Source organism: Lithobates pipiens, unplaced genomic scaffold (genome assembly GCF_037356315.1).
Source record: "Lithobates pipiens isolate NorthernLeopardFrog02 unplaced genomic scaffold, aLitPip1_a1.2 Scaffold_16, whole genome shotgun sequence".
Lineage (NCBI taxonomy): Eukaryota > Metazoa > Chordata > Amphibia > Anura > Ranidae > Lithobates > Lithobates pipiens.
In genome coordinates this window covers 538,716,670-538,742,761 of record NW_027507748.1, presented here as the reverse complement: position 1 = coordinate 538,742,761, position 26,092 = coordinate 538,716,670, and the positions used below count along the sequence as shown (strand labels likewise).

The 26,092-nt window shown below is 42.9% G+C and overlaps 1 protein-coding gene across 2 annotated transcripts in view; it reads right to left on the bottom strand.

Moving 5' to 3' along the window:
* Positions 1-26,092, bottom strand: part of ACVRL1 (activin A receptor like type 1) — a 129,851-nt gene that overhangs the window by 42,247 nt on the left and 61,512 nt on the right. For both annotated transcript variants that reach the window (XM_077483276.1, XM_077483277.1), the window contains exons 3-6: positions 19,370-19,600; positions 17,382-17,581; positions 14,663-14,762; positions 6,333-6,479 (exon numbers count right to left, since the gene is read on the bottom strand). In XM_077483276.1, the coding sequence (XP_077339402.1) occupies positions 6,333-6,479; positions 14,663-14,762; positions 17,382-17,581; positions 19,370-19,600 (678 nt within the window). The remainder of the gene's footprint in view (positions 1-6,332; positions 6,480-14,662; positions 14,763-17,381; positions 17,582-19,369; positions 19,601-26,092) is intronic.

Here is a 26,092-nt window from a genome sequence, read left to right as displayed (position 1 = left end):
TAACACGCATTAATACAATGCAAGACAACGGAAAAGTGTGAGTGGGCCCTCACAGACTGCATTACAGTGCTAGAACCGACCCTACTTACTTACACCACAAGTAATGTCACTGCCCTGAAACAAATGCATCCTATGAGCCAGGAAATGCTGCCTCCAGTGGTATCTCTAGGGGGTGGCTTTTGGGGCTATATCCCTGAATCTGGGGCCCATAACCCGAGTCTCTGCAGGGATCCCAAAGGGGAAGAGAGGTTCTTTGGGAACCCTGATGTAAGTGGGGGGCTCTCTTGGGACCCTGATGCAAGTGGATGCTCTCTTTGGACCTTGATTTTAAGGGGGAGGCTCTCTGGGGACCCTAATGTAAGGGGGGCTCTCTGGGAACCCTGATGTAAGTGGGGGGCTTTCTGGGGACCCTGATTTTAGGGGGAGGCTCTCTGGGGATCCTTACGTAAGGGGGGCTTTCTGGGGACCCTGATGTAAGTGGGGGGCTCTCTGGGGATATATACTAACACACACACATATATTACTGTATACCCGCCCAAGCATATGACATTCTTTACTACGCTGCTATGGGCTCTAGCCCCAGATCTTTTGTAGACCTAGTAATGCCCCTTGCTGCCTCTATCAAAATATCTAAGATGTAATCTTTACATAGATTCCTGGTAAAAAGGCAACTATTGTGCATTTTATGAAACTATACTTTTTTTGTGCTGTTATCTGCTTTTATTTATTGTTTAACCACTCCAGCCTCAGAAGATTTTATCCCTTCCTGACCAGAGCACTTTTTACAATTTGGCACTGCGTCACTTCAACTGACAATTGCGCGGTCATGCAACGCTGTACCCCAACAAAATTTTCATCCCTTTTTTCCCACAAATAGAGCTTTCTTTTGGTGGTATTTAATCTCTGCCGTTTTAATTTTTTCCACTATAAACAAAAAAAGAGCTTCAATTTAAAAAAACAAAACATTATTTTTCACTTTTGCTGTAATAAATATCCCCAAATGAAGAATTTTTTTTTTTTTTTTTTTTTTTTTTTATCAGTTTAGGCCGATATGTATTCTTCTGCATATTTTTGGTTAAAAAAAAAAAAAAAAAAATCACAATAAGTGTATATTGATTGGTTTGCGCAAAAGTTATAGCATCCACAAACTATGGGAAAGATGTATGGCATTTTTATTATTATTATTATTTTAATTTTTTTACTAGTAATGGGGGTGATCTACAATTTTTAGCGGTACTGTTACATTTCGATGGACAAATCGGACACTTTTGACACATTTCTGGGACCATTGACATTTATACAGCGATCAGTGCTATAAATATGCACTGATTACTGTATAAATGTCACTGGCAGTGAAGGGGTTAACACTAGGGGGCGATCAAGGGGTTAAATGTGTGTTTTCTCAGTGTGCTCTAACTGTATGGGGATAGGACTGACTAGGGGAGGAGACATATTGTTGTTCCTACCTAGTAGAAACAAACAACATGTCTCCTCTCCCCTGGCAGAACAGGGATTTTTTGTTTACACACACAAATCCCCGTGCTGGCTCTCGTGCACGCGATCGCGATCTCATGCAGCGGTCGCACGCGCACACCCTCTGGCGGCTCTTAAAGGGATCCATTCTGTCCCTGTAAAAAGACGTGAGACAGTCGGGAATCTGTTAATATTTAAAGGGACCGTCTATGAAAATTCAAAAACATTGTCAAAATGTGAGTTAAAGAGTTTGTTACCCCAAAAATCTGACAACTTTATTAAAGTCAGAGACACAAACCCTGGAGCCATTATCACATGTATAAGAAATCAAAGTGACACATATACACTTTTCCCAATCTTGCTGGCCAGTGGCCAGTGCTTCACATAGGATAATCTAAACCAAAATATCAAGGCCATCTGTATGTGATGTAGAACATAAAAGAAACTGGTTCATGACTAACATCTACAGGATTGGCCAAGCAGGTGATGAAATAGGTCTGCCATTGTATGTTTAACCACTTGTTGGGAGTAACCTAATTTGCAGCACACTGAAATTAAAGTGGTTAAATCTCCATTTGGCAAAAAGATTTAATCATCCATAAAGCCATAAGCCTAGTACCCACTAGTACACTTTCATTGGTGTCATTTGGTGGTAAGAATAATACCTCATCATTGGTGTCACTGGGAGGAACTGTGCCTCATCATTGGGGTCATTGGAAAGAATTTTGCCCCTTTATTGATGTCAATGTGGGGAATTATGCCCCAATGTTGGTGTCCTAGGATGAAATATTGCCCCAAAGGCCAGATAAGGCAAGCAAAGGGTCGCATCTGGCCCCCGGGCCACAGTTTGGAGACCATTGGTCTAGTTTAACAACAAAGCTTATGAAATAGAAGAAAGTCTGTGTATTAGATATCAACCTTTTTTAAATATTGTAGCAGTATCTAAAGCAGGACATTCCAGCAAAACATTCAAAAACTTAAAGGGTGTTGTATTTAGGAACGAGCTACAATACCTCGTAACTGCTGTGAAGGGTTCATTATAAGCTACAGAAAATTACTGATTTAACTTGTAACCAGTAACAAAGAGATTCTACATGCTTATAAATGTAATGGTTGCCATATGTCTTTCATTAATTACCATATTTTTACTGAATAAATTGGTTTACATGTTGTTAAAAAAGTGTGTCATTTTTTTACTATTATGAATATGATGATGTTTGGGTCACATCTTAGAGGACTTTTATTTAGGACAAAACGTGATTCTTCATAATAAAGTTAAGATTAAATCAGGCCTGCTACCAGTGGCGGCCCGTCCATTAGGGGCGCATGGGTTCCGCCCCCTCTCTCCTCCCCACCCCCTATATGCAGTGGACAGATTCATGCATAGCAAGAATCTATCCACGGCTGCCCAACACCAACACTTTTTTTAACAACAGGTAAACCAATTTATTCAGTAAAAATATGGTAATTAATGAAAGACATATGGCAACCATTACATTTATAAGCATGTAGAATCTCTTTGTTACTGGTTACAAGTTAAATCAGTAATTTTCTGTAGCTTATAATGAACCCTTCACAGCAGTTACGAGGTATTGTAGCTCATTCCTAAATACAACACCTTTTAAATTTTTGAATGTTTTGTGGGAATGTCCTGCTTCAGATACTGCTACAATATTTAAAAAGGGTTGATATCTAATACACAGACTTTCTTCTATTTCATAAGCTTTGTTGTTAAACTAGACCAGTGGTCTCCAAACTGTGGCCCGGGGGTTGGATGCGACCCTTTGCTTGCCTTATCTGGCCCTTGGGGCAATATTTCATCCCAGGACACCAACATTGGGGCATAATTCCCCGCATTGACATCAATAAAGGGGCAAAATTCCTTCCAATGACACCAATGATGAGGCACAGTTCCTCCCAGTGACATCAATGATGAGGTATTATTCTTACCACCAAATGACACCAATGAAGGTGTACTAGTGGGTACTAGGCTTATGGCTTTATGGATGATTAAATCTTTTTACCAATTGAAGATTTAACCAGTGGTTAAACATCCAATGGCAGACCTATTTCATCACCTGTTTGGCCAATCCTGTAGATGTTAGTCATGAACCAGTTTCTTTTATGTTCTACATCACATACAGATGGCCTTGATATTTTGGTTTAGATTATCCTATGTGAAGCACTGGCCACTGGCCAGCAAGATTGGGAAAAGTGTATATGTGTCACTTTGATTTCTCATACATGTGATAATGGCTCCAGGGTTTGTGTCTCTGACTTTAGTAAAGTTGTCAGATTTTAAAGTGGAATAAAATGACCTTTTACTGCTGACGGGCAGGCCAGGATTTTCATGATAGAAGGCTCTTCTGTCTCTTCCGTCATAAATGTTTCTCCCAACCTGTGTGCAATAAAGTACTCTGAGCAGGGCATGCACAGCTTACAGTAAATGTACCACTCTTTGCTGTGATGAAGTGATGCCCGTGTGCATGAGCGGGAATGACATCATCAAGGCCCGGCCTTGAAATAAGCAGAAATAAGAGCAGGAGACAATGGAAATGCTGAATGCTGGAGAGCTTCATTTGACAGGCGTGGCATACTAGCACATTATGGCATAAACCTCCTCAGGGCCCATTAAAAAAAAACTATAATGGAGTTGAATTCTGCTTTAAGAAGTTCTGGTCTGGGTCTGGGATCTGGAGGCCTTGTAGAGGTTAAGCCTCAATTCCTCTGCTGCGGGGCGCTTTGGCAATTTGTGAAAATGAGCCTCCTTTGTCTTCTCACACAAAAGGTACAGATTCCTGGATGTTAAGCCAGTGTCCTTAACAGACTTGTGAATATTGTCCCAAACCTAATTACCAGTATCAATGCGTAGGGAAGTTTAAAACTGATCTTAGAAAGTATTATTTTAATGAAAGGGTAGATGATGATTGGAATAATCTACCAGCAGAGGTAGTGAGACAGTCAAAAGTAAATGACTTCAAACATTGGGATAAACGTAGATCTAAAGTCAGACAACAAAGTTAACAAACCCCCCCCCCTCCAGAAAAAAAAGGGCAGACTTGATGGATTACTGTCTTTTTCTTCCAACACTTTATGTTTCTATGTAACTTCATAATTTATCATACATCTTTAGCGATTTAGAAAATATTAAATCATGGTAAAATTATAAAAAATCTTAGTTTAAATTCCTTACAGAATGTTTGCCAAACACATAGCATTAGAGGGTCTATAAATAAAGGGATACAATCTTACAAGTGCTCAGCTGTGTTGTTGTCGGCAATCAAAGTAGTATCTTATCTGCTGAATGAGTGAAGGTCTGTTTATCAGTAGTTTCGGAGTTTCTTTGAAAATTTCAATTGAGACATCTGTTACTAATGAGAAGTATAAATTGACTGTGTTACTTTGTAACTGAGAAAGGGGACCACCTTGTTCAGTGGACTTTGTCAATTTTGTGACCGATTTGAAGTGCACTTGATAATTTGTTATAATCAATGGAAAATCAATCAACATCTGAGAAGTGACAGACACAACAAATACAATTATAATAAGGAGCCAGTTCTTTTTCTCTAATAGAGCAGCCACCCCTTCTTTGATTGAATGTAAATAATGGATAATTTGTAGATCTAATTTGAGGAAACTCGCATATGTACATTCAGATTTCCACCACCCTAGGAAACCATACATATTTAGACTCCCATCATAAGATTTGATTTTATCGATTATTTAAATATTTGTTCAAAGGGGTTTTTCCCAAAGGGTCTTAATGTATGTTTGGTTTGTGAGGCGCCTTGTCCGTTTATATGTTTTATGTCGGTCTACTGTCTTTATGTGTCTTTTAAATAATTGGTTGTAGGTAAAAAAAACTTTGATTAATCACATAGGTGGTGTTATGTTAGTATTTTTGAAAAACATATTAGGATTATTTCTAATGAAGTTATCGTACTGAATGAATTTTTGTAATAATGGTACTTTTGATATTTAAAATAAATCTTTTTTAATTTTGAAGTCTTCACCTATATTTATCCACTACAGCCATAAGTAACCATCTAGCCCCCTTTTTTTTCTGGTGGTGGACCTCTCTTGTGTCCCCCCAAAGGGGGAGTTTTTTGCTTATATTGTTTTTGGTTATGGTAGTAGCCTCCTATATAAGGAGGAGTGATATAAGGTGACTTAAGCTATATCATTTAATTGAGGTGATTGGTGGATGAGGTCTTTGTGTTTGTTTATGATTTAAATACAATCTTACAATCTGACTTAAATCAAGTATGGTAAACATTGGTTTTAATATGGGGTATATATGAGAAACACTGATCAGGTCATATTGTACCTTAACATAATTCTGTTGTGAAGAAAGGCAAACTAAAATTGTGCAAAATGTTTCCTTTTAACAGCAGGGCAGGTCAAACCACATCCGAAATTAACCGTAACGCCCAACTCATTCAGTGGATTACCTAATGCTATTTTGAGATGTCATTCTTCCAAAGGTTTTTTTTTTTTTTCAGTTGACCTAATTTTCTTTGAAAACCCTTGTTCAGTAAAAAATACAGCAATATTCAGTGTTTGTTATAAATTTTTTATTGTATTAAGTGTTTAGATGATGATTTTATTTATAGTTAGGATTAATTTACTAAAAAGTGGAGAACTTTTACTGATGTAACCATTTTCTACTCCTTAGGATTCACAAATATTTTCTTGGAACTGATGTGTGATTAGAAGGTGAAAATAATGGAAAGTAGATTGTAGAAAATATTTTAGGGAAGCTGGAGTTAGTTCTATGCACTGAAGAATAAAACAGTGTACAAGTTAACAAAATGAGTAATTAATAATAATTAAAAAAAAATACAGCAACTGTACATTACCCAAGATATTTTCATGACGTAGTAAGACTGTATTGTAAATTTCTGTCTCTCTGAACCATGACTGTTCATCTCGAGAAGAGAATATCTTTACGGCCACATTTTCTCCCTGCCATGTGCCTCTCCATACTTCCCCATATCGCCCCTTACCTGAGAATAAATGACAGTCTGTTACATTTTCTGATATTGTGCATCAAGATACATTTGTTGCCAAATGTCGCCATAAGACATGGTAATGTAATGTCTAACCAACATTGATCTGAAATATGGTACAGTCACACACTACAAAAAAAAAAGAGAAAATACAGTTGTACAGAGCTCTTCCTTTGTTATTACGTATTCAACAAACTTCCAAAATTAGTTGTCTGATAATCTGATCATATTAAAAAACGATTACTCTAACAAAAATGTATTTAAAAAAAAAAAAGAACAAGTTTATATTCATTGAAAGTAGTACAAGAATCATGTCATATATGGTGCCACCAAGAAAACATAAAACTATTGAATAAAATAATTAGTTCTGGTGGTTTATGGGATACATTTACAGATTCTTATCATACCTGTTCTGCTTATTGCTGTCTTGTGAGTGTCTTGCTGAGATATAAATCCAGTCATTTTTTAAAATTTCTATGCAGAGTGAGTAAAAAATAGGATTTTTTTCATCATACTTACCGTATATACTCGAGTATAGGTCAATCCGAGTATAAGCCGAGGCCCCTAATTTACCACAAAAAACTGGGAAAACTTATTGACTCGTGCATAAGCCGAGGGTGAGACATCCCTGTGTCCCGTCCATCGCTGTGTCCATCCCTGTGTCCCGTCCATCGCTGTGTCCATCCCTGTGTCCCGTCCATCCCTGTGTCCATCCCTGTGTCCCGTCCATCCCTGTGTCCATCCCTGTGTCCCGTCCATCCCTGTGTCCATCCCTGTGTCCCGTCCATCCCTGTGTCCATCCCTGTGTCCCGTCCATCCCTGTGTCCATCCCTGTGTCCCGTCCATCCCTGTGTCCATCCCTGTGTCCCGTCCATCCCTGTGTCCATCCCTGTGTCCCGTCCATCCCTGTGTCCATCCCTGTGTCCCGTCCATCCCTGTGTCCATCCCTGTGTCCCGTCCATCCCTGTGTCCCGTCCATCCCTGTGTCCCGTCCATCCCTGTGTCCCGTCCATCCCTGTGTCCCGTCCATCCCTGTGTCCCGTCCATCCCTGTGTCCATCCCTGTGTCCCATCCATCCCTGTGTCCATCCCTGTGTCCCGTCCATCCCTGTGTCCCGTCCATCCCTGTGTCCCGTCCATCCCTGTGTCCCGTCCATCCCTGTGTCCCGTCCATCCCTGTGTCCCGTCCATCCCTGTGTCCCGTCCATCCCTGTGTCCCGTCCATCCCTGTGTCCCGTCCATCCCTGTGTCCCGTCCATCCCTGTGTCCATCCCTGCCTACCTGTGCCAATCTGCAGCCTCTGTGTGCCATGCCGCACCTCTCCTCCTCGTCTGACAGACGGCGGCCATTCCTCTGTTCAAAAGCCGCGCCTCTCTGTCTGTGATAGGCGGAACACTCAATTTCCCAGCAGTCAGTGTTCCGCCTATCACGGATATCCTCTCATCCTCGTCCGTAGTATGAGAATGAGCGGATGTTCCGCCTATCACAGACAGGGAGGCGCGGCTTTTGAATAGTGGAATGGCCGCCGTCTGTCTACCTGATCTCCGTGACTCGAGTATAAGCCGAGGGGGGCACTTTCAGCCTAAAAAAAGGGGCTGAAAATCTCGGCTTATACTCGAGTATATACGGTACCTGTAAAATCCTTTTCTTTTTCATACGTCATGGGACACAGAGTCAGGCTAATATTCATTACCTGCTGGGTTATACTTCATCTCCAGGTGAATGGACACTGGTAGACCAAAGGTCTTTAGACAGGAAGTGATTCCCTATATAACCCCTCCCATACAGGAAGTACTTCAGTTTTGTAGCAAGCACTGAATCCTCAGAAAAGAGGGGAGGGATCTCTGTGTCCCATGATGTACTCAAAGAAAAGGATTTTACAGGTAAGTATGATGAAAAAAGCCTATTTTCTTTTTCATACATCATGGGACACAGAGTCAGGCTAATAATTCATTGCCTGCTGGGATGTCCCAGAGCAATTGCCTTGAGGGGAGGGTGACACCCTGCCAAGCAATAGCCATCAGGACTTATACGGCAGCCCGCAGTACACTGCAGCCGAAAGCCAAGTCCTCGGCTGTTCGAACATCCACTTGATAACATTTTGTGAACGTATGCACCGAAGACCTGGTAACAGCCTTATAAATCTGAGCCACCTGATGGCGAAATGCCCAGGAGGTTCCTACACCCCTGGTAGAAGGAGCTCTCATCCTAAAGGGAGGAGCTTTATGTTTAAGACCGTAGGCCTGAATGACCAATTGATGGACAATTGGCAATGGAAGTTTTGGAACCTGCCTGTCCTTTCTTGGGTCCTTTTGGTAAAACAAAAAATTAGTCTGATCCTCGGATCTCTGCAGATCTAGACAAATAAACCTTGACTGTTGTAGAGGCCTGGAATGGAACTGGACATAGGGCACCGCCTTGAAGGAGGAGGATACCATCCTCCCCAGAAGACTCATACAGAGAATACTCTTGCTTGGACCGTATCTAGGATCAGGCCTAAATACTTTAGACCTCGAGCTAGTTCCAAGGCTGACTTTTCTGTATTTCTGATCCAAAAGTGGTGTAGGCTTTTCAAATTTTATTTGTCTAGATCTGGGCAATCAAGGTTTTCGCGTATGATGCAAATCTTTGTGCACCAGATAAAGGCTACTGCGCATGTGCGGAGAAGCTGCGTGTGCCAGGGCCACAAAACAAACAAAATTCTAAGTCCAGCAGCGCTTTTGCGAATGCATGTGCGCCATGGCCGCCAAGCAAATAAACTGCTAAGTCCAGTGGTGCTTCTGCGAATGCACGTGCACCATGGCCACCAAAACAAACAACTGCTGAGCCCAGCGGCACTCTTGCGAGCGAACGTGCGCTATGATGAACCAAGGCGAAATGGCACATCGTCGTGCGCCATCATACAGGTAAAAAACAGCCAGACACAAGCAAAAAAGGTACACTTTGCAAGCACCCACAGCTAGTCCAAAACTCCCCCATTTGGTCACTGCACACAGGTGTCCAGCCTCTAGCTAGCTTGACTGAGTGTTACAAAGACTGGGACACCCCACAATAATAAGTAAAGGGGTTTCACTTACCTGTCCAGGCACAGGGCAGCTTAGAAACTAAGAGACCAAACTTCCATCACGGCGGGTCCTTCAAGGACTGAGGACCTTCAAGGACTGAGTACCCTTTTCATGTTTAGAGTTTACTCCCTTGGACCTGTACAGCACTCTGCAGGAATGCCTTAGCACTGGAGTGTCCAGGATTCCATTTCGCAGGGTCCAGGGCCCAGAGACCACATTACAGGCAAAACCTCACAGGATCTTAAGTCTTCATTGCAGGGCTCGGGTACCATTTATCTAAGCATATAAAGCCTGTGTCAAATGGATCCAATTGGTCAATCACTTGATTCATTTAAGAACCGTTTGTGGGACTAGAGACCTGGAGCTCAGAGAGCTCAAACAAACCCTGCCATCCACCTTGCAGACACTGGTAAAAAACTGAAGTGCTTCCTATATGGGAGGGATTATATAGGGGATCACTTCCTGTCTAAAGACCTTTGATCTACCAGTGTCCATTCACCTGATGATGAAGTATAACCCAGCAGGTAATGAATATTAGCCCGACTCTGTGTCCCATGATGTATGAAAAAGAAAAACTGTACTTGTAGTGCAAGGGCCTACTTGACTGCATGCACATTGGTAGCATATTGCTTTAGTTTTTGGTAAATCTAAAGTTTATTGTACAAAGATTGTACAGTCAGATTGTAATGTGTAACTGTATGGTGACCCGTCAGAGCAAGAAACAATAATGTAAACATTAACTGCTTTTGTTTTTTTGGGTTAAGCTGCTCTTAGCTCAACATTTTAAGTAAATGGTAGGATTGAGTTAAGGTTAAAGTAATTGCAAAGTCAGAAGGTTTTCTTTTATCTTGATACATTCTATGCATTAAGCTAAAAAAACTTGTGTGCAGCAGCCCCCCTAATACTTACCTGAGCCCATCTCGATCCAGCAATGTTGCACGAGAAACTCGGCTGTCCCTGACTCTGCCTTCTCATTGGCTGAGACAGCAGTGAAGCACCATTGGCTCCTGCTGCTGTCAAAGTCAGTGAGCCAATGAGGAAAGAGAGGGGGTGGGCCATCACTCTGTCTGAATGGACACAGGGAGCTGTGACTCAGCTCGGGTACCCCATAGCAAGCTGCTTGCTGTGGGGGCACTCATCAGGAGGGAGGGTCAGGAGCACAGAAGAGGGACCCCGAGAAGAGGAGGATCTGGACTGCTCTGTGCAAAATCATTACACAGAGCAGGTAAGTATGACATGTTTGTTATTTTTAATTTAAAAAAAACGAGACCCTAATTTCACTTTAAACTGAGGTTAGGTTTCAGGCTTAGTTTACATGAGCAGCAGGAAAAGGTGTTAGATGACATGTTTTCCACTTTTAGAAATGCTCACTGAAGTCCTCCCCTTGTTTCTATCATTGTAGTGAAGTAGTACACAAAGGAGTACACTGTGGTTGTATACATCAGTTTGTGACAAAAACAAAGTTGCTTGCATCATTTGTGTTGTAAGCCACCAATGGTATGCTATGCAAATGCCCATGTGCACATGCATAGCTTTGGAGAAAGCAAACACAAAACATAAATGCAAGCACTAATGCTGCCAGTCCTCACTGGCATGTATTTTGCACTCCATACTGAATGCGGCTTTGAAATTACGCTACTTCAGGACGATTGCAAAGCCGTGGATCAGTGCGATTTCATGTGTGGCTTGCCGACATCTGTGTGACTTTATGCACAGATGCCTATGCAAGTTGCACATAAAATCGCCATAAATAGTGCAAGAAACCTTTTTCAAATTTGGGGAATTGAAGTTGCACTGATTTGAAGGGTTCCATAGGCAAGAATAGGGTGCGGCTTGTTGTGAGATTTTAAATTGTCAAGTTACATGACAAGTGACTCCAGTGTGAACGGGGGCTTAATCGATTATGTTCATGGGCCTCAACACACAAGAATCATGTCCACCCAGCATCCATCATTTTACATCTTGTCAGCTTACCATTGATCTCTCTTCTGACTGAATTAATGGAGGCTGTGTAAAGGAATTGCTAGACAGAACGGTGGTTGCAAGGTCATTGAGAACGTATAATGTGTATTGAGGCATTCTGCTTGATAAAAAAAACACTTGGCCCTGCAGTTTAGCATTAGAAGCCTTTCAATTGAGTATTATGGCATGCTGCTCATGCATCATTGTTCAGTAGTCTAGAATGAGGTCTTTAAGCCTTAGGTAAGACATTTAATGGCAATGTGCATTGTAGTCTATAGCTGTCATTGACCTATCGGAATAGTATAAAAATAAAGTGGAAAAGCAATTAGTCGCTATGGTCAAAACACATTTCCCTATGCATCAGTTTTCCCAGGGAATAGTAGTATTTTTGGCGTGTGCTGCCGTCTTCTCCTTTCTTCATCTCTTATCATGAATACATTCATACCAGACTTATCTAGGTCTGCAGAATATATCTGTCACCCTTAATCCAGCTGCCTCCCAGCTCTCATCAAAATAATATACAGTATATCCTTTCAGAAAATCCTATCTGCTGTGCAGAATATATACAGGCAGAGAATCATGGGGTTCTACCCTAGATGAAAGGGTGACCCTGGTAATAATTAGACGAATTATATACAAAAACAAACTGCTCTAGTTAATAGTTATCTTACTTTTTAAATTTGTGGGGACTCAAAAATGAACAAAAAAAGATCGACTGCGCTAATTGTTTTTTTCACATCAAAATGTATGCGTTAATGTGCACTGTGTTTTGGAATGCCGACATGCATTTTAGACATGTTATATAACATTTTCAAAGGTGTCTTCAATGGCAAATGCACACCCAAAATACAGCATGTAAGCCTTTTTGCAATGCATTGATGTAAGCACACACTAACAACTTTATCAGGTCTTTACAATTTTTCAGCTGTGTGAAAATGCAGAAAAATGTATGACAACTGCTTTGGTTTCAATTTACCCTGAGGTTACTTCTGCTGTATCCCACACTTACTTACTACACTAGTTATTGAAGACTATAAACCATATAAAAATAGGCAAGGAAGCATGGTGGTTAAATGCGGTCTGCTTTCCTGACTGAATGCGAGCTTTCCAGACAGAGGCACTTGTATTTCCAGAAGACACCACATCACCCATTACAACTGTCACACAGTGCAAAGGAAAGGGTAACAGTGTAATATGAATGCTCTTCGGCTTGCGCAGGGGGTATACTAGGTGTGCCTGGGCACACCCTAATCACTACATGCAGTGCAGATTCCCCCTACAGCCTGGGCTTCTCCCCGTGTTTCCTCCACCCACCTCACAGTGCTGCTGGCTTCCCTCCTCTCCTCCCAGCTGCTGCAGGGGATGTTTCACAATGGAGTGTAGAGGAAGAGGCTAGTAAATATGTAATTTTCCGGCCCCTTCCTTTTCTAAATGAACACAGCGGGGACACACACTCATTGTGTTCATTCATAACTAAAGCATAGTAAACTAGGCTCAGCAATGGCATGCAATGCCAAGCTGCTGCTAACAAAGCAAACAGAATATTGGCATGCAATAAAAAGGCAATTAACTCCAGAGATAAAATAATTCTCCCACTCTACAAGACTCTGGTCAGCCTCACCTGGAGTATGCTGTCCAGTTCTGGGCCCCAGTCCTCAGGAAGGATGTACTTGAAATGGAGCGAGTACAAAGAAGGGCAACAAATCTAATAAAGTGTCTGGAGGATATTAGTTATGAGGAAAGGTTGCGAGCACTGAACTTATTCTCTCTGAAGAAGAGACGCTGAGAGGGGATACGATTTCAATTTATAAATACCGTACTGGTGACCCCGCAATAGGGATTTTAACAAGACACGTGGCCACTCATTAAAATTAGAAGAAAAGAGGTTTAACCTTAAACTAGGTAAAGGGTTCTTTACTGTAGGAGCGGCAAGGATGTGGAATTCCCTTCCACAGGCGGTGGTCTCAGCGGGGGGCATCGATAGTTTAAAAAACTATTAGATAAGCACCTGAACGACCACAACATACAGGGATATACAATGTAATACTAACATATAATCACACACATAGGTTGGACTTGATGGACTTGTTTCTTTTTTTAACCTCACCTACTATGCAACTATGTTACTGTGTTTACTATGCTGGACTACAACAGCTTTTTAAAAGGTGGCCTACGTCAGTGGTTGTCAGCTCTGTCTTCAAGTACCCCCAACAGGCCATGTTTGCAGGTTTTCCTTTTATCTTGCACAGGTGCTTTAAATCAGAGTCAATGGCTTGGTATTTTGGACAGTTATTTATTAAGAGGAATTCCCAAAACATGTAATGTTGGGGGTGCTTGAGGACTGAGGCTGAGAACCACTGGCCTACATGACCCTCAATGCTAATTGCCTAATCATTTTTGGTGTGTCATTTTTATATGTGATTTAGAAACTACTTACGTTAACGATATTATTGCGTAATTCCTTTGTGTTTAAGGCTGGGTTCACACTGCTGCGGGGGGAGATCCGGATGTGATTCGCACCGCAAATCACATCCGATCTCCGTAGCGATGCGAGTTCAGCCATACAGATAGTATGGCTGAATTCGCATCGGTCCCGCAGCAAACTCGCACGGGACCCTTTTTTTGGTCCGCAACAGAATCGGATCGCATGGGGGTTCACACCATGCGATCCGATTCCTGTGCGAGTCGGCAGATCGCACTGCGATATGCGGACAGATCTGGGGGTGTCATTAACATATCATTGACACTCCCAGCCATCCGCATAGGGCAGTGTGAACTGCCGGCGGGAGTCATGCGATGCGGGAAAACGCAGCGGATTCGCGGCGTTCCCGCATCGCAGCGGTGTGAACCCGGCCTAAAAAGCTTTTTTTGATGAGATAGTTTATGATGTTACTCAACATATTTCTTTATGACCCATGATTTCCATGTTTGCACATTAGAGGAAGTGATGTAATGATTTAGATACATTATTTTGGTTTATTGGAATGCTGCAATATCCATACGGTATATGTGCTGTGACGTATTTTTCCTTTTGTTAGCAGCAGCATTTATTATAACTTTATCATGTGATATAGACTGTTAAAGGAGAATATCATTCATTAGCAATATCTGATCCTTTCCAGTTTAATTTGATTTGCAAGTTTATTTTTCTTACCTACACATTCACCGAGTGTCACCTGTCGAGCCACAGTTCTCTGTACAAGGAATGGAAGACCAGAGCCACTACCAGTAGTGCAGTAGTCATCCAGGAGATCCTAACAAAAATTTCACATGCGTTAATTTGTTTTTGAAAAAATAAACTTTAACAAGAAATACAGCATAGACAGTATAAATCATTGACTTACAGTCTTTTGAATATTGTGCATTTATATGTACTGTTTCTTCAATGCTGATACTCCAAACACACAGCACTATGTAGGTAGCACACGCCAATCTGACAGTTTGTGTACAGCAGAGCGTAGAGCCAGAGGCAGCACAGTACAGAATGGAGGGCAGGAATGGAAGCTGCTGGTGTTTACTTTTCAAATTAAGCAAGTTGGCGATTGGTTGCTAGGATCCCCAGGCATCTTAGCAACCAGTGGCAGTGAGTCCATAAGGGCACACTGCACTGCCCCCTCTCTCCAGCCACTCCCATATGACCAATGGATAGATTCATGCATTGCATGAATCTACCCATGGCCACTGCTCCTATCCCCTATTCAGGTGCCCGCCCCCTGTTCGGGGTGCTGGGCGCCTGAACTACAGAGGTGGGGGGTTATTTTTGAAGCACCTGATTAGAGCCATAGGCTCTAATAGGCGTCAAAAAAGGTGACCTGCGCCATGCTTGTCGCTCGCAGTTTACTCAGGTGTATGAAATGAATATTTGCTTTTCTAACACTGAACCGCCTCTCTGCCAATCAGGTGCTCGGGTCTGGTACCCATCACCTGATTGGCTGAAATGACAGGCGCTGTGATTGGACACCTATCAGGCATCCAATCATAGGAGAGGACATGAGAAAACATTGAGGACATGGAGGAGCATGGAGGCCACCGCTCGCTGCCATCAAATGCCGAGCAGATGGGGCACAGTGGCAGCATTTGATGGCACAGTGGCAGCATTTGATGGGCACAGTGGTAGCATTTGATGGGCACACCGGCAGCATTTGGTGGCACAGTGGGACTATTTGGTGGCACAGTGGCGGCAATTGATGGGCACAGTGGTGGCAATTGATGGGCACAGTGGGACTATTTGGTGGCACAGTGGCGGCAATTGATGGGCACAGTGGTGGCAATTGATGGGCACAGTGGGACTATTTGGTGGCACAGTGGCGGCAATTGATGGGCACAGTGGGACTATTTGGTGGCACAGTGGCGGCAATTGATGGGCACAGTGGAGGCAATTGATGGGCACAGTGGAGGCAATTGATGGGCACAGTGGAGGCAATTGATGGGCACAGTGGAGGCAATTGATGGGCACAGTGGCTGCAATTGATGGGCACAGTGGCTGCAATTGATGGGCACAGTGGCTGCATTTGATGGCACAGTAGCCACTGCTAGCAACCAATCACTTGCTGGTTCATTGAAGGGTTAAAGCTTTTGTAAACCGAACACTTCATATTCCTGATATGTGCCTGCTGTACCATGTACTTGTATGAAAAAGTATCCTGTTTACTTTGTATTGCTTCCTTTGTGTGAAATCCCTGGTGTTCCTGCCACTCCCTTTGCGTTCCTATCAAAAACTGACCACACTAAGCAGAAGAATACACCATGGTCAGTTCCCTAGCTGTGCTGGGAACTCAGGCTGCTCTCCAATCATGTGACTTGTCCTGACACACCCCCACTGCACAGCCTTTCACTGGGAAGCTCAGTGTCTTTCAGCTTCTCCTCCCCCCAGCTCTTATGCAGCTGGGAACAGAGGTAATGTGATCACTTATAAAAAAGGGGAAAAAGGTAATTATAATGTTTTTTATAACTATACACAAATGTTTTGCCTTTCATTTCTATTTTGAACTGAATAGGTTGTTTTTAAAAGCTGAGGGTTTGCAAGCACTTTAACTGAGGCAGCTCCCACTCCTGCCCTCTATCCAGTACTGCCTCCTATTCTCCACTCTGAAGTAAAGATGAGAGCGGCGGAGGCTGGGGAGAAGCAAGGCCATGTTTGTGAGCTACCAGATGGCTAACCGCAGTTGATGGGCAGTTTGCGATCCATGGCTTGCCCACCCCTTACCTAGGGGATTAGAAGACTGGAGGGCTACCAGGTCACTGCTGAGAGCCGGCCTCAATTAAAGTGTAAAAATTTACAGAAAGTACAACCATATGTAGAGCTAGTTCACGCCACAATGCCCGTGTTTGGCATTTCCACATGCTCATTTCCACATGTTTTTAACGTGTTTGTAATGCATTCATAACGTGTTCCAGTGCATTTTTTTTTTCTTTAATTGGAATGATTAATTCAAGTGAAGGAGTATGCTAGCATTTACTTTGAGGTCACTTCCTACACCTTTTTCAGGTTTCTCCATTGCTTGATGTGTTCATTATTTTCAGAAAGTGAAGGATGTCTGCATCCTCCAACAAGGGTGATTGGAACATTGATTGGACAAAGCTGAAAGCATCTGGCACGAACAAGCCCTTTAAGTGGCATACACCTCCTGAAACTTAACCTAAACATATTTACACTACAGATTTAAAAAAAACAATTGCCTGGAGTTCCGTAAATGGCTAAATGTTGCATTCAATGAATGGCTAGCACTGCTTAATCTGTATATTTGCATGTAACATAGCATAGTTGTTTTTGTCCTAGTGTTATAGTACTGCTGTACAAATGATCGAAACCAGGCTCTGATAAAAAATAAGTTCACCACAGCGTTATCTTTACCATCGGTCAGATGACTCACCCCTAAAGTGCTGTCACCAACAGTTGATGCATTTACAATGTCTTCATTTCCAAAGTCAATGAGTCTGGCCAACAATTTTTTCCTGCTTTTTCTCCTCAGTTTCCAGAATAAGAATGTAAATAGTATGGCAAGGATCAGAAACAGGGCTACTGGGAGGACAGTTACAAGGACAAGGCCTACTGGCTCTTCAACTTTCTCTTCTAGGTAAAAAGAAAAAAAAAATGCCTTTAGGTGTGAACTAAGACTAAGTACAAGTTACATAGGTTAATCTTTATTCAAATTAGCATGTCATTCCCTTCTTGAACTAAAATAGGTTGATGTTGTTTTTTAGATTTATGTGCAGGAAATAGAGCGATTTATGATTCATAACCAGGCCTGGACAGGCCATAGGGCACACCGGGCACTTGCGCTGGTATGGACAAAGCAGCTGGGCTGCTCCTTGAGCCCACACCGCTCACCTGGCCTCTCTGTGGCCGGCCAGCCAGTTCTGTTCTGCCATCAGGTCAGGGGAGGTGGAAACTACAGGTCAGGTGATCTGTGACCATGACACTGAAGGGGATCTGAAGGAGACACCGGACCGCAAAGAAGGTAGGCTCTCTGTGCGCCTGGATGGGAGGAGCAGCACGGTGGCTGCATAGAAGAATCAATCTCTATTCTACTCCTGCAGCTTCTAGAAACTCTCTTCTCCTCCTCTCTCTCCCACTTGCATTCAGAGGCTGCAGGAGGAAGATGGAGAGATTGATTCTTCTCAGGTACCCACATGTGCTCTACACCACACCCCCAGTTCTCTCAGGTCCCCCCATGTGCTCTCCACCCCCCCAGTGCTCTGATTTCCCCCCAGTGCTCCCCCTTGTGCTCTCAGCCCCCCGTGTTCTTCGCCCCATGCTCTCTGCTCCCCCATGTTCTTCAGCCCCCTAGTCCTGTGCTCTCAGACTCCCCACAGTGCTCTACAGCCCCCCCGGAGGCGCTCTCTGGCCCCCTATGCTTTCCAGCCCCCCCATGCTAACCATCCCCCCACAGAGCCCTTCACTCCCCCGTATTCTCTACCATCCTCTTGTGCTCTCTTCCCCCCCATGCTCTACGACCGCCCCCTGCTCTCGCCTCCATTAGGATGGTGATTGGGGCAGGGGTCGGTAAATATGCCATGGGCTGCTCAGTCTAAAATACCCGGGCCTATTTTTTCTCCCAGCCCGGCCTGTTCATAACCCAGATGACACACCTGCCTACTGTCATCAAAATTGTCACGCTCCTTAAACAATCAAGACTTTTTGCCAATGTTTTCCTCTTCAGTTTGCCTGAAGGAACAGAAATCCATCAATTTGAAAAACTATCCAACATGTTGGAAACTCTCTACAGCCACTAACATGGACCCCTGTGGCTTACATGACTACCCTACACTTTTCAATAATTGCAGGCTATGCTCATATATGTTGCTTCACTTTCTGGTACTCGCTTATGTATATAACTTGACCATGCCCATGCCCTTTAAATATCTTTCCATGAAATACTGATATAATGGACATATGCTGCTATGCCAGATTTTACTTGCAGATTTTGACCAGTTTCTTACAGGGGTGATCAACTGATTCAACAACAAAGCCATATGTCTCCTAAAAGTAGCCAACCTCTATGAATAGAAAGCAATAACATACATAATTTAATTGAGACACCTAAAGCCAAAACACATGTATATCCTACCTACAACAAATGATTGTTCAGCATGAAAGTGAATGAAGACTGCATAGTTGCCAAGTATCAACATTTCAGTCTCCATTCACTTCTGAAGCACACTCAGGCAAACCCGAAAACCTGACACTTCCCCTCAGATAGGGAGAACTGCCTTCTCCATAACGTCCAACATTCTTAGAATCATGTTGAACTGTTCCTGACTGTCTAGCTTAGGCCAATTACACAAAGTGCACATTATCAAAATGTGGAAATGTTAAACCCAACACCAGTATGGTAAGTGATAAAAGGTGTTACTTTACTTATAGTGTAAATGGTGATATCAGCATTACAGAAATTGGAGTAACAGCATCTTGCTTCTGAGAAAGAGGTCTTGCTGTTGCACTGTTCTGTTATATCGCTATTAAAACAGCCACGGACCCTGTGGATTTCATTTTTTTCAAGCAATTGCTCTGTTACAAAACATGTCTTCCCATTGCAGGTATTTTCTGAGCAGTGTCCTCCTTCACAGGTACAGTTGTAAGAAGTGACATCTGTAAGAATATAAATAGTTTAACAGTTTTTAAGTGCCTTAGAGATCAAAATACCAAACCATTTTATAAAGTACGGTTTCTTGACCATATGTTTGTCTATATGTAACATTAAAGGTTTTTTTATGTATAAATTCTCTAGTAGATCATAAGGAAATTAATAAAAGCATTAAAATGATAATAAGTATTCCTTATAGTTGGATCCACCATTCTGTGCAGCTTGCAGTCCTAGAATAACATTTGCTATAAACCACCTCTTACATATTAACAGAAATTGCAGTTGATAGCTCAATTCCACCTGATCTGATGACTTTTTATAATGCCTAAAAGGGTTGTAAAGGCAGAAGTTTTTTTTTTTTACCTTAATGCATTCTATGAATTAAGATAAAAAGCCTTCTGTGTGCAGCAGCTCCCCTCAGCCCCCCCCCCCCCAATACTTACCCGAGCCCTATCAATTCAGCGATCTCCACAAATTCCTCGACTGTCCGGGACTCTCTCCTGACTGGCCGACACACAGTAGCAGTGTCATTGGCTCCCGCAGCTGTCAATCAACCTCAGTTAGCCAATCAGGAGAGAGAGGGAATGGGGCCAAACGGCAGCTCTGTGTCTGTAGCTTGGGTGCCCCCATGCAAGCTACTTCCTATGGGGGCACTCAACAGGAGGGAGGGGACAGGAGCTCCAGACAGGGACCCGAGAAGGGGAGGATCCGGGCTGCCCTGTGCAAAACCATTAAACAGGGCAGTTAAGTATAACCAGGGGCGGGCTGGGCCGGGGGGCAGGGTGGAAATCTCCCCCCAGGCCGTCTAACTTTTAATCAAAACAGGCTGTTTGCTGACATTTTTTTTTTTTTTTGAGAAAGTCGGCCGCTGATTGGCTGTGTTGCTACTGCGCTGCATTCTGGGAGTTGTAGTCTGGTGGGTAGAGACTGGAGGGAACTGAGCAGCGAAGCAGGTAACTTCTATTCCCGGCAGGGAGACCCATCACTTCACAGGGGGGCCGGTCAGCCAGCAACTTCAAGCTATCATTCTCCTGCTGCTGTGTTAACTCTCCTACTGGCTGCTCTCCTATAATCTCTCTCTCCTTCCAGGACACATCACGTTTGTTTCTGTTCAGATTCTTTCATTTATTCCAGGCTGATTTCACTCATGCTTCATCCCCCTCCCCCTCCCTCTGTGCACTCATCTCTCCCGGCTGGTACAATCTTGCTGTAGGTAAGTCACACTCTCCTTGCACCAATTCACTTATCTTTTTCCCAATCATTTTATCTTCTCTCCTGTTTTGTAATTCTGCTCTCCTCATATAAATCACTGTAGCCTCTCAGCTCTGGGCATTCCACACATGTACTTGGGCTGACACCCTTTCCATCCCAGTTTACTTTTGCCTAATACAATAGTTCTGTCAGAATCATGCCTCAGTCTAACACATGCAGCCCCTCACTCTCCATTAACTTATACTACAGAATTTGGGCTGTTTCACACTAGTGCAGTGACTGGCATTTTTCCACACTGAAAAAAATACCAGTCACTGCTAGAGCACATAGAATACAGCTGTTCTCTATGTGCCCCATTTACACTGCAGTACCGTCCAGAGGTGCGGTGCAGTAAGCTGCAATAATATACAGTAATTCTACATTTTATCGCAGTGCACTGGATGGCACTGACATAGTTATCAATCAGTCCTTCTCAAACTGACAGAAATGCAGCAGCATTTTTTTTTCCTTCCAGTGACCCCACAGCACGTCACAAATATTATGGCACTATTACCCCCATTCCCTCTTCCACCTGGGGGGGGGGCGCAGTTTGCTATCTTTGCCTGGGCACTGGATGACCTTGTCCCCGCGTTACACAGAGGGATCACCTGCAGAAAAGACTCGGGAATGGTACAGTACATGATGTCCTGCTGGGAGCTGGCCATTCCCTGTGGGTCCTGCTGGAACTAATCATGGCCTGTTGGCAGTGGCGGCTGGTGCTAAAATATTTTTTGGGGGGGGGGGGGGGGGGCAAACTGAAAAAAATGTTAAAAAAAAAAATTATTCGCAGCCACTGTGCCAATCAAATGCTGCCAGTGTGACAGTGTGCCACCCGCTTGCCTTCTGCCCTGCACTTGCCCTGTCTTGTGGGGCAGCAGGTGACAACGAGTGGGTCCTTCATGCATCTCCTGCACTTCTTTTCCTCCCGTCCTCTCCTCCCATCAGGCGTCCAATAGCGGCGCCTGTTGTTTCAGCCAATCAGGTGACAGGTAACATGACCTGAGCAACCTGATTGGCTGTGAGCCAGGTCAGTGTTAGGAAAGCAATGTCTTCGGTTCTCTAACACACCAATAAGTAATCGGCGAATGCACAGCAGTGTGCCTGCTGTTTTCCTTTTTGGAAGCCTATTAGAGCCCATGGCTCTAATCAGGAAGCCTATTTGAGCCTATGGCTCTAATCAGGCATTTCCAAAGAAACTCCACCGCTGTAATTCATATGCATGGCGCCCAACAAAGGACCAGGCACATGAATAGGGGGCGGCAGCGGCAACCATATATAGATTCATGCAATCTATCTATGTGAGAGAGCAATTGACAGGGGGGCAGCGCTCATGCGCCTTTATGGACGCACCACCGCTGCCTGTTGGTCCTACTGGGAGCTGGCTATGGCCAGTGCCCAGCAGGACCCACAGGCTGGGAGCTGGCCATGCACCTGTAGGTCCTGCTGGGAGCTTATCATGGCCTGTAGGGCTCTGCTGGCCACTAGCCATGGGTAACCTTGTAATACAAGGTGGGCATAGATAGTGAACTTATTCGGGGTTAAAGTGGGCCACGTGACTGGACTTGCCCCCCAGGCCTAAGGCTGTCAGCCCTCCCCTGAGTATAACATGTTTATTATTTAATAAAAAAAAAAAAAGACTTTACAATCACTTTAACCGCCTCAGCCCCGGAAGATTTTACCCCCTTCCTGACCAGAGCACTTTTTGCAATTCGCCACTGCGTCGCTTTAACTGACAATTGCGTGGCCGTGCAACGTTACACCCAAACAAAATTTACCTGCTTTTTTCCCCACAAATAAAGCTTTATTTTGGTGGTATTTGATCACCTCTATGGTTTTCATTTTTTTTTTTGCGCTATAAACAAACAAGGAGTGACAACTTTGAAAAAAAAAAAACGCATTATTTTTTACTTTTTGCTATAATAAATATCCCCCGAAAATATATTAAAAAAACTATTTTTTTCCTCAGTTTAGGCAGATATGTATTCTCCTACATATTGTTAAAAAAAATAAAATAAAAAATAAGCGTATATTGATTGGTTTGTGCAAAAGTTATAGTGTCTACAAAATAGGGGATAGTTTTATGGCATTTTTATTATTGATTTTTTTTGTTACTAGTAATGGCAGCAATCTGCAATTTTTATTGGGACTGCGACATTATGGCAGACACATCGGAAAATGTTGACACATTTTTGGACCTTTTGGCATTAATACAGCGATCAATGCTAGAAAAATGCATTGATTACTGTAAAATGTCACTGGCAGTGAAAGGGTTAACACTAGGGGCGATCAAGGGGTTAATGTGTTTCCTAGTGGGGATTGTGCAGGGGAGATGACAGATCGCTGTTCATAATCTGTATGAACAGACAATTTGTCTGTTCTCCCCTCAGAGAACTGGAAACTGTGTGTTTACACACACAGATCCCAGTTTTCCGTGTGTCAGCGGCGATCGCGGGAGCGCGGCGATCGCGGGAGCCCGGCGGTGATCGTGACCGCGGGGCACTTGCATCTGCTCGGGGGGCGTGCGTGTGCCCACCCCTAGTAGCCACAGGACAAGGGAACGTTACATAACGTCATTTCGCCGCAGTACAACTGCCGCGGTTGGTCGGCAAGTGGTTAAATAGAACGTAGTGCTGTTTAGAGATACTCCTAGGCTGCTTCCAACATTGAGTGCAATTGTTGCATTCTATACTATTCTTGATATTGTGAAGAGGAAAGGAACCACGTTAGTATATGGGGGCAAGATGCAAGATGAAAGTTGAATTCCAGGTAAACTGGTAAAATGCAAAGATGAAATACATTATGGAAGTAGTTTTAACTGCCAATTGATGCGCATTTCTGTTGATCCAATTCTGAGATTTACACAGCCCTGCCACACATCACAAACCTGTCTTGTAGGTGAGGTCATGGGAACGAATCTCTGCAGTTAAATAATGCCGCGTACACACAATCGGACATTCCGACAACAAAATACATGGGATTTTTTCCCGATGGACGTTGGCTCAAACTTGTCTTGCATACACACAGTCACACAATGTTGTCAGAAATTCCGAAAGTCAAGAACGCAGTTAAGTACAAAGAGCCAAGAAAATTGAAGTTCAATAGCCAGTGCGGCTCTTCTGCTTGATTCCGAGCATGTGTAGAACTTTGTGCTTTGGAATTGTGTACACACGATCAAAATTTCCAACAACAGATTTTGTTGTCGGAAAATTTGAGATCCAGATCTTAAATTTTGTGTGCCGGAAATTCAGATGGAAAATGTCTGATGGAGCCTACATGCGGTCAGAATTTCCGTCAAAAAATTTAATCTCCAGTCTGACTGGATAATGAAAGGAGAAGCAGCAGACTGAGTAGTTCTCTCTGCCACTCTGATTTATCTTTTTATCAACATATCTCTTCTTAGCATATGAGCACTGAAAAACTGATTGTCTACATGTGCTGCTTCTCCCTCTTCCACTCTGAGCTCTGCTTTACAGTGGGCTGCAAGTGGCTGATACCAAGTCAAATTCAGTTACATATACTGTATTTAAAATATGAGAATTAGGAATAAAAACTTTTCTGACTTACAAGAAACACATGTGCTCCAAACACAGAAATTTTCTGTTATCTCCATCTTAAAACTTGCAGAGTCAGTTCTATGATCTCATTCTTCACCTCGATCTCTGTTTTACTGACCCACACTCGACTGGTCTAATTTTAAACATCTACCAAACTCTCGTGTCCAAACTATCAGACTTTTGCCCACCGTATGCACACAAATGGGAGAGTGGAAATGCGGTATGTTGGTAGACTGAAGATTGGAAGATTTGGAGTTCCACAGCTCACTGTCCTATCAATATCAACGCAATGAAATCCAATAATAAGTTCCTTATTAGATGGTATCTGGTACCTAAAACAATAATTCATCATCGGAAAACACTTCATAATGTACCAAAATGGTACATTCAAGCACATTTTGTAGGACTCTATAAGAGATGTATAATGTGCAGTGCTTTCTATATATCTATATCTATATCTATATATCTATATATATATATATATATATATATATATAAATATTGATGATACATAATACCACATTCATATATAACATTCAAACTTCCCAATAAAGTGATCTATATATAATCATAAACATCTTTTTTTGTTCTGCAGATTAATTAAATATTGTGTTACCAAAATGTGAACAACATATATTCATACAGGGCAATTCAAAAAGATTGGATTTAAACTTTTTATTTCAAACAAACTGTAAGGGATAGAAGCACCTTCTGCACATCACTGGATAGGAAAAGGTTCAAAGTTATAAACCGGCCTCGAAGTTCCATTCAGTGCCACACAGCGGCGCTGTTTCTCATTTATAGGAAAATGGCAAAGCCACAGGAGAAGTAATTTTCTGCAGTTTGCAAAGTGCGAATGAGAACTCTGCCTTTGGTTCAACAAACAGCAGCCTTGTCATAAGCAAATTTATGAGTGGCATGAAAAATGTATTTAAGATGGTTGCATATGCAAACAAAAAAGCACTGACCATCCTCACAGGTCAGATGAAAATGTTAAGCGTATCCGAGGTGCGTTTGAATGGAGACCTAAGAAATCCTCAGCACGGGCAAGCATTGAACTTGGATTTCCTGAATCAACGGTATGGCATGTTCTTAAAAACCATCTGCATGTGAAGCCATACAAGTTGCAGTTACTGCATTCATTTTCATGCAAGATTGGTACCTGCCTCACTTGCACTTGGAGGTCTGGTGTTATCTGAACAACACCATTCCAGGATGATGGATTGGAAGAGGTGGACAACAAGATCTTGTTCATTGTCTGTGGCCTTCCAAGTCATCAGACCTTACCCCTGTGCTTTTTATCTGTGGGGGTACATAAAATAAAGGGTACTTGTCCCACCTATGCCTCCTACTCTTCATGATCTGAGACATTGAATTGTTGGACCTGTGAAATGAATGACTAGCGCCCAGCTCATTACTGAGTGGCAAGAAATGGTCTACTGTTTTGACGTTTCTCGTGGCGCTCATGTTGAGTGAATACAGTTAAAAAGTCTCCTACTTACAAATCTGAAAACTGCAGACTTTTAAAGATGTGAACATGCATTCTCATGTCAAATAACGAAAGTAGCTCACGTGTCTGCCAGACATTGCCATCTGTGTGTGCCCTCTGCCACAAGCGGTTGTGCTGCTGTGTACTTTACTGTATAGTACAATAGTGTACAGAAGTACAGTGTTGATTTCAAGCCCAGGATG